Source organism: Rhynchophorus ferrugineus, unplaced genomic scaffold, assembly GCF_030347505.1.
Source record: "Rhynchophorus ferrugineus isolate W39M unplaced genomic scaffold, kcgeb_rfMv2 rfM1, whole genome shotgun sequence".
In the NCBI taxonomy this organism is placed as follows: Eukaryota; Metazoa; Arthropoda; class Insecta; order Coleoptera; family Curculionidae; genus Rhynchophorus; species Rhynchophorus ferrugineus.
Window position 1 is genome coordinate 26501285 of NW_027472580.1, and position 12689 is coordinate 26513973.

The 12689-nt window shown below is 30.6% G+C and overlaps 1 protein-coding gene across 5 annotated transcripts in view; it reads left to right on the top strand.

Annotated features, from left to right (window-relative positions):
• The window catches only part of Pde11 (Phosphodiesterase 11), a 456074-nt gene that overhangs the window by 107456 nt on the left and 335929 nt on the right, over positions 1–12689 (top strand). For all 5 annotated transcript variants that reach the window (XM_076419154.1, XM_076419157.1, XM_076419153.1 and 2 more), the window contains one exon: positions 9695–9775. In XM_076419154.1, the coding sequence (XP_076275269.1) occupies positions 9695–9775 (81 nt within the window). The remainder of the gene's footprint in view (positions 1–9694; positions 9776–12689) is intronic.

Consider the following 12689-nt stretch of genomic DNA (forward strand, 5'->3'; position numbering starts at 1 on the left):
CTCCCTATTATAGGTCGCGGGTTCGATCATTTGTCAAATCACCTATGTTAGGTGGGCACGGGGCCTGGGAGAGCTCTTTATTTTCAATTGTTGTTTTTTTGTCTCTATTTTTCCTTATACGGGATGCACCTTTACTTGGCCTACCCATTGTGATATTAAATAAAGTAACTGTAGTAAAAAGTAAAACTTCCGACTAATTCAATTTACACATTTCGACGAAATGACACATACCGATAAAATATTTTTAACAAAAAATTGGGCCGACTTCAAAGAATAAATAAAAAACTCACTAAAAATTTAAAAAATTATCAAACTTAGATTTTTAACACCGACTTCAAACCGATTTAAGTACTACCAAATAGTAGTAGTTAAAATAATATTGTAAATAGATAAATAAGTTTAGATCGGTATTAAGCTAAGTTGTGTGAATAGAGTAGAATATAAAATACGTGTAGTAGACAGATTAAATAAAGTTTTTGTTTATTTTTATTTAGTTATTACAGCAATTATTATGTACATATTTTATTTTAAAATGTTTTTTTTATTAAAAATCTAAGTTTATTTTTTAATTTTTAGTAAGTTCCTTATTTATTTTCTGAAGTTGGTTCAATTTTTGTTAAAAATATTTTATCGCTATGTGTCATTTCGTCAAAACATTTAAATTGAGTTTGCCGGAAGTTTTACTTTTTACATTAATTTGAATAAAAAGACTGCTGAAGGCCTTCGAAAGCTATGTGAAGCCTATGACAACGTGCTCCATCGATTTCAACATATGAATGCTGGTTTGGACTTTTAAAAAGTGATTATTTTGGATTTAAGCCATTACTCGATGACACCATCAATGGAGAGTGCTATATCGATTATAATTCATGCATTTGAGAATAACAGTTCGTGAAAAACGGCCTGACAACAACGTAATTCTTCAGCATAACAACGCTGTTATAAAGCTGGTGAAAACATAGCTGGAAATTTTAAAATTGTATTCTCCATACCTAGATTCTTATGATTACTATTTGTTTCGACATATGGGTCTTCTCTGTGTTGATTCATGATTAGCCTTAAAAAATATATCGTTTCTCGAGAATGCTAATGATGGAGAATGCTAAAGGAGGGAAAAATGTAGCGGCTGTTGAAAACAGAAAAATAAAGGAATTTGGAGTTACTACTAGCTAGATACTACTATACATACTGTTTTCTTTAGCTAGATTTGTCTTTCTGTTTTTGTGAAAAGAGTTTCTAGACAATATTTATTGTTGCTATTTCCAAAATGGAACAACCGTGAAGGGCGGGTTGATAATGTCAACTTTTTGTGGCTTAAATTGGAAGGTACTGTCACCGAGTAGATGTGATTTCAGCTTGCTGTAAAATGCAATATATGGTTAAAGTTATAATTAAGTTTTAATGTTAAAAGAAAGTGCTGTGAAGTAAACAATTTTGACAACTATCTTAAAAGAGAATACTCACGATGAGTCGCTGGCGGTATGCAGATATTGGTTTAAAATTACATCAGACATATTTAGTGCAGGCAGTCTGAGCTTAAAGACAGAATATATACAGTATCGTATATTAAACATCTATACAATATAATTACAAATTAAGCGATCCCTTATATCCGAGTATATGGACTTTCATCATATTCGAATCTAATATCTTCGAAAACGAACGTTTCTGACCCGCTATTAGTCTGTCGCCACTGATGGTATTTACCGTCCACAAAACAACGATTAGTGTCCTCCAAAAATGTATGTCTACTAAGTAATCAATAATATCCAATCGTTCAGTACTAACCAGAAAAAGGCAAGGATAAAACTAAAACATGATCTTTAGCAGGCAACTTCTGCATGGAACAACAGATAGCATTAGCAATGCGCTAAGGAAAAACAGCATTGAAGAGTTCTGAGACCACATAGAAAGATGTCTCAGGTGATTCCAAACCCAACGTTAAGAGTACTTCACTAAATGACAGGAGTATACAAATTTTACTGTGAATATGGGAAAGTGGACATATAGAGGAATATTCCAAGATCCTACAGGGATATTTTGAAAGAAAATATCGAAAGATAGATAGTCCAAACAGAGAAAAGGGCTATAAGACAAACTGTTTGGCACACTATAACTAGTTACGAAAAAACTACGGTCTTAAATGGTTAATCATTTAGCTGTGATATGTGCTTTCATGTATTTTTTACGATAAAAAGGCTTTTATTGAGAAAAATTAGTACAACATATATTAATCAAGATATTTTCTATCATTTTCTACAACTTTTTCCCATCTTTCTGGTAGCATGCCGATAGGGTGTAGAAATAATGATGTTGGTTTGACTGACAAATGATCTAATCATTTATCAATTGTCGCATTTGTATCGATATGAACGAATGATACTTTAGGCGCTTGGTTTTGTCGTTGTATACTTACTTCTCACAATAGGCCACAGAAAACTTCTTTTCTTGTCTGGTATACTTAATACTTGTTTAGACAGAATAACATGGCTTGCGGAGCTTCTAGTCTGAACCTGAAACAAATGATTGCAAGAACGTCATCTACCACTAGTTAATAAACATGACGTCAATCCATCCATAAAGTAACCTATTTATAAGTCTATCTAAGTTTGAAACCATATGTAATTATGATCCTAATTGCGAAAAGTATAAAGCATTATTGGCTGGTTAGAAGACACGATGGGAGATCTTGAACCCTTAAATTGAAAGCCAAAACTTAACGCCGAAAATGTGGCAACGTTATTTCAAGAGGCTGCCAGAAATCGTGCAACGCGATACGTCTTGATGCATAATTAGGCAACCCTTTACGCTTGAATAATTGATAATTAATTTTAATTGGCCGCGATACAAAGAGTAGTTAATTAAGGGGAATGCTTTGTCGCTTATCTTTTATAATGCTATATTTTCAAGCGGGTTTCGTGGATATTTTCGTCAGAATACTTTATTTCAAGTTGTATTTTCAACTGTATGAAAAACACATGCTTAATGAACTCATTAAGGTTGATTTCTGTGTCGAATAACGTGAACACACTGAGCTGTTATTAGCTGTAAATTTATGGACAGATTTAACATGTTTTACTTGTTTAAAAAGGTTATAAAAACGGATTCACTCTTTTATGATTTTATGTGCATTTTGCGGGGATTTTGGATTTGGCAGCTGACCTGCCATAATAGTAATTACTGGAGGTATCGGGTATATAGAATATAAATTAATTTAGTTTCAGAAATACAATGTGACTCAAAAATCATTTTTAAAATCGCACTAATTTCTAAACCTTATAGGGAAAGTTATGTGTTATAACAATAGGGCAAAAATTATTTTCAGTTTTTTAAATGTTTTTAAAAACTAACTTAATCATATATAAAACATATATTAATCATATATAAATCATATGAAAAACTAAGGGTGTTTTGAAAAACCCATTTGAAACCATATTTGTGCCATTAAGAGAGCTTTGCAATACTAATATAATCAAGGTTGGACAGTATTTGAATTTCTTGCAATTAAAGCATATAATTAGAAACTACATATTTGTCTTTTGTGGTTCAATAACTTCTTAAGAATGTAATTTGTAATTTGTATGTAAAATATCTGACAGTGAGGTATTTTGTTTGTACATCAAAGACTGTGTTGAACATCAGTTAATATAGCCCTGTCTCACTAGATTGAACTTTTTTTTACGGTTTTTTAGTGCAGTTTATGGGAAGTAAATCATAGAATAATATATAGAGTGTTAACTTAATACCAATAATTTCAGAACAGTTTTACATGGTCTTAGCAGGAAAGTGCTGAGAACGTCATTTCGCTGAATTTCATTGGTTAGTTTAAATTACCATTACAGGCACCTGTAAAAAAGGTATTTTAATAGGAAAGCATTTCATTGGTCGAGGACTTTATACGCATCACGTGATCAACCTCTGATGTCACCTTATACTCATCAATTAAATTTGAAATAAAACTCAAATGCAAGTTTTCAAAATAATTTATTCAAATAATATTCTATATAAATACAAATATTATAAAATATCCTAAAGATTATATATATATATATATATATATATATATATATATATATATATAATAAATATAAATAAAAAATATTGTTATATAAATATATCAATTATATATATATACATATATATATATATATCAAAATTACTACTGTGCTCTTATTATGGTGAAATAGAGGTGTTAAAGTGACAGTTTAAATATCTATTAACAATATAATAAAACAACCTCTTGTCTATAATATCAAACTCATCTTGTTGATCTACAAATTTTATAATTTTATTTTGTATTGATGTATTTTTTAACATCTTTGTTGAAAAGGTTATCTCAGTTAAGAAGCCTAAATAATAATTATAAGTATGTTAACCAATATACATTTGTTTCAAGTAAATGAACCCTTTCAAAATAATTAAGTTTTTAATTGATGGAAGTTTACAAGCAACTTTTTAAGAGATAACAAAAACATTTCATGTAATATAATCCCATTTACATTCAATCTAATTTTGCCACCGCCCAATTTGGACATATTTTGGTTTTAAAGGGTGGTAATCTTTTCATGATTTAGGAAAACGATGCCTGTTTTTTTTTATTTCCGCGCATATACTGGATACACAACAGTTTAGAGAATGAAGATACATAATAATCAAATAATAGTGATTATAATTAAAAATGCTGATCATACTCAATATTAAACACACAAAAATGGCGTCCTAAACAAACCATTGAAACAAACAATCGGGTTATAAAAATTGCCCAATCAAATTATTGTGTAAGGAAATTCAAATGAACCAATAAAAAAGTGACCTCAGAGTTAGCATTGGTTGGACCACGCAAAACATTTCCTCGATTTCACCTATTTAAGTAAAACGTCTATAATCTGTGAAGTAAATCCTGCTACTTCACACATTTTTGCGTACTTTAATGTCTGTGAGAACCAAATTGTAATGCACGATTGTAATTTTAGTCATGTTACAAGTGGCCATTTGAAGTAAATGTAACCATATTGGCATAATGCTACCACGCTGTGCTAAACACCTTTTGTGTAAAGTATTCAATATCTTGCACTTCATGCCTTAGAAACAAATTACAAAAAAAATTAAATAATGCTTGAATGTAGCAGAAGTATAGTGTTAGTAAAGATGATGATTTTATTATTTTTGCGGACAGGGATAGTGATACACCACATACATATAAAATAGAGTTGGACTTAGTCGGCTTTCTAAACAATAAAAGCAAAAATCTTACCATTCTTGAATGCTATCGGAATAGATAAAATCTGTTCATACAATGTATCTAAAATTTGTGCACATTAAGACTTGTAAAAAGATTGTTTGCTTTAGCTGGTTTTATTCATTTCCCAACAAGCGGGTGTTTGTCCTTAATAGTACATTTAAAAATCTAGTGTTAGTAACAATAAATTCTTCTTTTACTAATTATTGGGCTTGGCTAAATGAGTTCTATTTTATTTACATAACCTAACATCTGAATGTATTTTGTAATTTATATTTCAATTAAAGCTAATAATCATGTATTTTATCCAGTTTTGAGTATAAAAAAAGTAATAAGTTTATGAATATCGTTTAAATTTGGATATTGTTTTTAGGAAATGGCGAAATATATTTCCAAATGTGTACTGTAATAATTAATAAAAACATTTCGCCATGGACGACTTGTTTTTTTAATAATATAAATAATATTAATTTTTTTTTTCTTAAATTAATTAGAAAATAATTTATATTTAAAAGAATACATATGAATTATTTTCTCTATATATTAAATTAGCATACATATTGGAATCATTTATAAGTAACTTAACTATTAATTTATTTTTTATAATTTAAATTTATAAATATAATTTTGTATAACATAATGAATGTATAACTCTATAATAATAACTAACTACAAAGTATTTAAGGAAATATGTATTCATAGTTGCCTAGTATAAGATAACTATGATAATTTTTATTTTATCAAATTAGAACAAAATATCAATAGTAAGTTGTAAATACAACTTTTTACTTTTTATAGATATCTACAAATTTTATAGACCGGAATAAAAACTCCAAGCTATACTAGATGAATGTATCAAAACTTTCCGATCAGTCTTCCTCAGGCAATTTTTGTCGAATCGCTAAAGCGTGGTCTAAGGTTTCCGTGATGGCAGATAACACCTTTCCTCTGGTTAGGTCGGTCAATTAGTCGCACTAATTGCTGGCAGTAAAGAGTCAAATTAATGGCTAGAGAAAATGGTTAGATTTCGTTTCCTTTCAGAAGCGATTCACAAATGAAAACTCGATTAATTTTTTCACTGTTAACCAGTGACAAACCAATTCTGACACTGACGTCACTTAGCATTCATAACTGTAAACCTCAGACAATTTTCCATGAGCCTGCGCGGCATTTTTCTCAATTTGGAAGAAGGTTATGACTTAATTACAGGCAAAATTTTAAAAGAACTATCAGAAAAGGCTATAAAACTATTAACATATATATTTAATGCTATGCTACGAATTAATTACTTCCCTAGTATCTGGAAAGTAGCTAAAATATTAATGATACTTAAACCAGGAAAAATACCAGAAGATGTGACCTCCTACCGACCTATAAGTTTATTACCGATAATCTCGAAAGTTTTTGGAGAAATTATACATAAAAAAACTAAACTATATAATAGAAAAAAGAAAAATTATTCCAGAACATCAGTTTGGCTTTCGCAATAAGCATGCGACTATAGAACAAGTGCATAGACTTGTAAACCAAATAAACGCTGACCTAAATGCCAAAAGATATTGTTCGGCTGCTTTCCTAGACATATCTCAGGCTTTTGACAAAGTATGGCATACGGGCTTGCAGGTTAAACTAAAGAAACTTCTCCCTCATCCGGACTATCAGCTACTAAAATCGTATCTCACTGACAGACATTTTATTGTAAATCAAGGCGATGAACATACCGAATTATGGTATTATTAATTGTAATGGTATATTAATTATTAATTAATATAGTGTACTGGGTCCAGTACTGTATCTTCTGTATACGGCTGATCTTCCCACCACAAAAATAACTACTGTGGCAACATGTGCAGACGATACAGCAATCTTAGCATTCCATGAAGATCCAGTCACAGCATCAATAAACCTACAAACCCACCTGGAGCAAATACAATTATGGTTGAAGACATGGCGCATTAAAGCCAATGAATCAAAATCCACGCATATAACGTTTACCCTGCGTAGAAGAACATGTCCACCAGTAAATATCAATCATCGTCAACTCCCCCAAGCAGAGCATGTTAAATATCTTGGTATGCATTTAGATCGACGCCTAACCTGGAAGAAGCACATACTCTCTAAACGGAAACAATTGGGACTAAAATTATATCAAATGTATTGGCTCATTGGGCGCAAATCCAAGTTATCATTAGATAACAAGGTATTGCTGTGTGAGTCTATACTCATGCCCATTTGGACATATGGAATTCAACTATGAGGTACCGCTAGCAAATCTAATATATCCATCATTCAACGGTTCCAAAATAAGGTGTTGCGTGCCATTGTTGATGCTCCGTACTATATTTCAAATAAAGTGATACAACGCAATATTCCTCTAGAACCTATAACGAGTGTAATCCAACGTGTTTGTGTGAAGTACTTCGAAAGAGTGTCAGTGCATCCCAATGTACTCGCTAATCAGCTAAATATGCGACGTAATAGTGAAGTGCGTAGACTAAAACGTTTACACCACCTGATCTGATTACTGGACATATGTAGAGTTTAGAATAAGCATTAGAATAAGACTAATTAATTAAGATAATATTTTATACAGAAGATTGCTTAATGAAGTGATTTTCTACATGCCATGTATATATAATATAAACAGAAGAAATACTTATTGCCAATAGGGCAGATTGTGGACTCACGAAGAGTAATAAAAAAAAAATTTGGAAGACAAAAACTAAGACAATATCCAAAAAGTTCAATGGATTGTTATCTTTCAAACTCGCTACAAAATGAATTTATTGAAAAAGTACTACTAGGGATATGCGACTTCAATATTTTCTTTATATTCTTATTCGGAAAAATTGAAGTTATTTTTTCCCAATCGTATATTTATTACCAAATTTCCTAGTCTGTGGTTAGGGATTCATTAAGTAACTTCGGCCTGCTGTTGGTAACCATACATTACAAACTACTATGCTTCTACCGAAATTCTACCACATTATGTTAAGGAACGTTTTAATTAAATTCAGATTCATTGTCGTTCGAACGTTTAGCTATCTTTTTCCTTTATAAAAGAGCATCGACGAAATAGTTCAGCAAGTTCATGAATACTGGAATTCCAACATGGAAACGTTCATTTATGGTAGATCTGTCTAGATCCATCTTTTTTCATATACGAATTTAACAAATCACCTTATTGTCTACAACCGGCCATAAGGCCAAACTAGTTTTTGTAGAGGATGTTTTAAAAATTTAAATCAATTAGACATTTTCTACCATTTGATACAATATAACTATTTACTACAATATAAGTATAAAAGTATACAACTGTGGCTACTTTTCATTATTAACTTTGCTATTAGCTTCAAATAAGTTGATTATCCCATGAAATATCCGATGTTCGATGGAAATCTGCAAATTAGTGTTATGAAAATATTACAGTTTACTAATGATTTAAACCTTATTTTTATACCATTTTTACACGTATTTTTGTATTATTCGCTTCTGTCTCTATTCTGTTAACTTAATAAACTGAAGAAAAATGCAAACCTAAAATTAATCCAAAAAACCATCTAATTATTTTCGTAAATAACATTAAGGGGCGACAGGAGACGTTTCACTGAAACCACAGCAAGGAATGATGGACATTAGAACATGCGCAAGATTAAGGCTGGTAATAAGACTGAAAGTCTTCTGGAAGAGTCTAATAAATTTGACACTTATCAGACTTCATAGATATAAAATAATAAAAAGAAGGTTGTTAATATTAAAAGAACTAAACAACAAATTAAGTATAACCTGATATGGTGAAATGAACTTTTTCTTGTAGGAAGTCTAATTCGGTGGATATATGTCTTTAATTTTTAAATAAATATTAATTTTCAAAAATATATATCGATATCTTATATCTATCTACATAGCGCTAATATAATTTTGAAAAGTTTTGTTAGGGCAAGGTTAAAAACGTTGAAATGAAAATATACAGCTATTATACAATATTACTATGTTCATTATATTGTTATTAAAAATACCTTTTATGCTTGGTACTTATTTAACACATTTATTATACTAACAGAATGAGTGATTATAACTGCAAAATAATGTTAATAAAATTGTCAACAGCAAAATGTAATATTTCATTGTTTTTTCTCGTTAATTAATGTGTCATCTTTCACAATTATTCCGACATTTCATGACATGCTACAAGCACCCATCCATTTCCTGTTTTGTGTATAATATTATGTTATGTAGTGACTTGATAGAAAGGCAAAATTTTTTGTCTACCATAATTAAATAGTGTCATTTAATTATGCGTTTCTATTACATATTTAATAGTTTTTTAATTGGTTAGAAAATGCACATGGCCATTAAGTTGTTTTGTTCTTTAGATGACATGATACAGTTTTCGAGTCATTTTGACTGACTAGACACTAATTGAGTATTAATAATTAATGTTTTTTTTTTCAGAACCCGATACTGTTGGAAAATTGGTGTCACCTGTTGGCAGTGCTTCGCCGCCAGTGCTATGGGTATCTAGAAGAAAATCAGGTACTGTACGATTTTATCAAATAAGATTTAATTTTAAATACGATTAAGTCGTAGTTATTAGGATATTAATTCAAATATTACCGATTAATTAATTGATTAGTAATTGGAATAATACAGTACTATTCGGCTGTATATTTTTTTTAATGTATGTTCACCGATTCCTCCGTCAACTATGGACCGACTTTCAAAATTCTTTTTTTATTTTTTCAAGTCAGGACCTGTTTCGGAGAAGGGGGTAAATCGAAGGAAAACCTCAAATTTCAAAGGCTGAAATCTTTGCCTATTTATTTATCTAAAATAATCAGATATTTGGGTATAGTATTATTGCTGAACTGATGTAACGAAAAATCAGAAGTAGTTCAGTGCAAAAGCTATTCAGTTTGCTTTTTAAACACTAACCATATCATGAGAAGTCGTAGAAATATTGTAGGCAACTGGTTCTATGGTGTAACGGTTAGAACCTTAAGCTCACACGCTGAAGTCGCGGGTTCCATTCCCAACGGCTGCAGCAACTTTTTTGTTCTAGTTTGGTTGGAACATTTGTCAAATCACCCACACTAGGTAACGCACCCCGGGGCCTGAAGCGCTGCTTATTTTCAATCACTGTTTCTTTATTCCTATTTTTCCCCATACGGACTGCACCTTTATTTGGCATACCCATTGTAATATTAAATAAAATAAATAACAGTACAATACGTTTTGTAATTATATAATTTTGTGACATATACAAAAAATTAAATTACCAACAAAACAAATCTAAATTAATATAACTGTTTGGGTTCGGCACCGACTTCAAACTAGTCAGTTGGTAGTAGTTAAAACAATATTGTAAATAGATAAATAGGTTTAGGTAGATATTAAGCTAAATTATGTGTGTATAGTAGAATATAAAATACGTGTAGTAGATATGTTAAATAAAGTTTTTGATTATTATGTAAATATTTTATTTTAAAATGTTTTTTTGTGTTAAAAGTTTAAACTAACTTTGATTATTTTTTAATTTTTCTAGAGTTCCTTACTTATTTTTGTCAGTTCAATTATTCTGTTAAAAATATTTTTATGACTACTATGCGCGCAACTATTCTAGTTAGTTAGATTTTTTTTTGAAATATTTATACAAATACAAAACAAAATATAATTATATATAAAATTATATATATAAAACAAATATAATTATACTCGATACATTTTTTCTTATTAAATCCTCTTAGAGATATCATATAATTCTCTATCTGAATTTTTGTTCTTTGCTTAAGGTATACACTAGCACTATGCTGTACTTTTGTATTTACACCACATTACACCAAGTCACCAAGGTCTTAGTCTTCTTGAGTCACCTTGTCCAATACGCACCCTCAACCGAACCCGACTGCCCTAATATTAAGGTAGTGAAGTATTAAAATAATATGTAGTTGTTTATAATTTTATTATCACTGTTTCTGAAGTACCACAGGTCATTTCTTCAAAGCAGTTCTCAACACTTTGTTCTGCTGCGCTAAGTCTAGATTGCTGTTTAAGCAATATGTTATATGATAAAGATTTTTTATACAGCATTACTTTATTGCATGTTGATACGCTAGAACTTATTTCAAAGAGCCATTTTTTTTAAATGTAACACCCACGTCTTGTTGATTCTTCTTTACATGAGCGCACTTTCGCGTCCACTGTCATTCTTGAATATTTTGCTTTAAGCATCTGACATTTATTTCGATAGGGATTTATTAATTTACTCTTATTTATTAGTTTTTACATATGATTCGTGTAAATAACAATTACTATTTGTAAGAGCTGATTGGCTGAGTTATTACCAAAATTATATTGTGAATAAGAAATTGTTTGGTAACTTCATCCAATTAAGTAATATTCTAATATTTCTCTTGACGCAAGTCGTACTCTCTTAAGAGGTTATTGTAGAGGCGTAAATAAATAGTAGTCTGACGGAGTTAGTCCCGAAACTATATAGAGATCACAACGTTCCATTCAATCTTTCTCAGTTTCTGAGTCATTTAAGTCATTTAAGATGCGTTTAATCTAGTATTGCCGTAATATAAAAAAACTTTTTTGGCCAGATTCAGACAGCTCATTATGAAGATCATCTTTCTAATATCACCAAACACTTCCAAACACACAAACACCCTCCTTCGTGTCAAGGCCCGCTCTGTAACCGTTTGTGAAGGCTTCGACCACGATATTTTTTGCATATTTTTTTGCACGTCATCCACTTTTCATCGCCTATAATCAATCGTTTCAAATATAATTTCCATTTTTCCGTTGAAAAGAAACGATTTCGTTTCCTCAAGTATCAAGCTTTCAGTGTTCTGTAAAGGGCTCAAAAATTTGTTGTTGATTATTACTTTTCAGAGATGTCGCGAGATATGTCGGCTTAACTCGATATTTCTAAGAATTTTATAAAAATTGGCCGACCAGCGCAGGTTCGCCACACATGTTCACTTAAGTACTTATCACTATAAACAGCATACAATTATCTAAGAGCATGCGTTCCGGTTTCCAAGTCACCTATTAGAAGAAACGTAATACTTTTTTTCCCAACCTTAAGTTACAAATTAATTTGAAAGTATTTTCAACAGATGGTGTTACTGTGTCATATCGTCGCATCAATGATGGGCTTCACTTTTAATTATGTTTCATTTTGTCAAAGTGTGAATAAAACATTTTTTCAGTGCATTGAAAATGTTTTCAATATTTGGTTTTTAACAACTGTTAAAATGGACGTATTTATATTTAAGAGGTCAATTGAAAAATCACCGGCCTACCATAGTAAAACACGTTTTTTTGGCAAAATTATTCTTTTTTATTCAACATAATTCCTTTTTAGGGTGATACACTGGTTCTAGCGACCCTCCAACTTACCAAGGGGACTATTTTTGTAGTACGATTTGTTCTTTGCTTCACA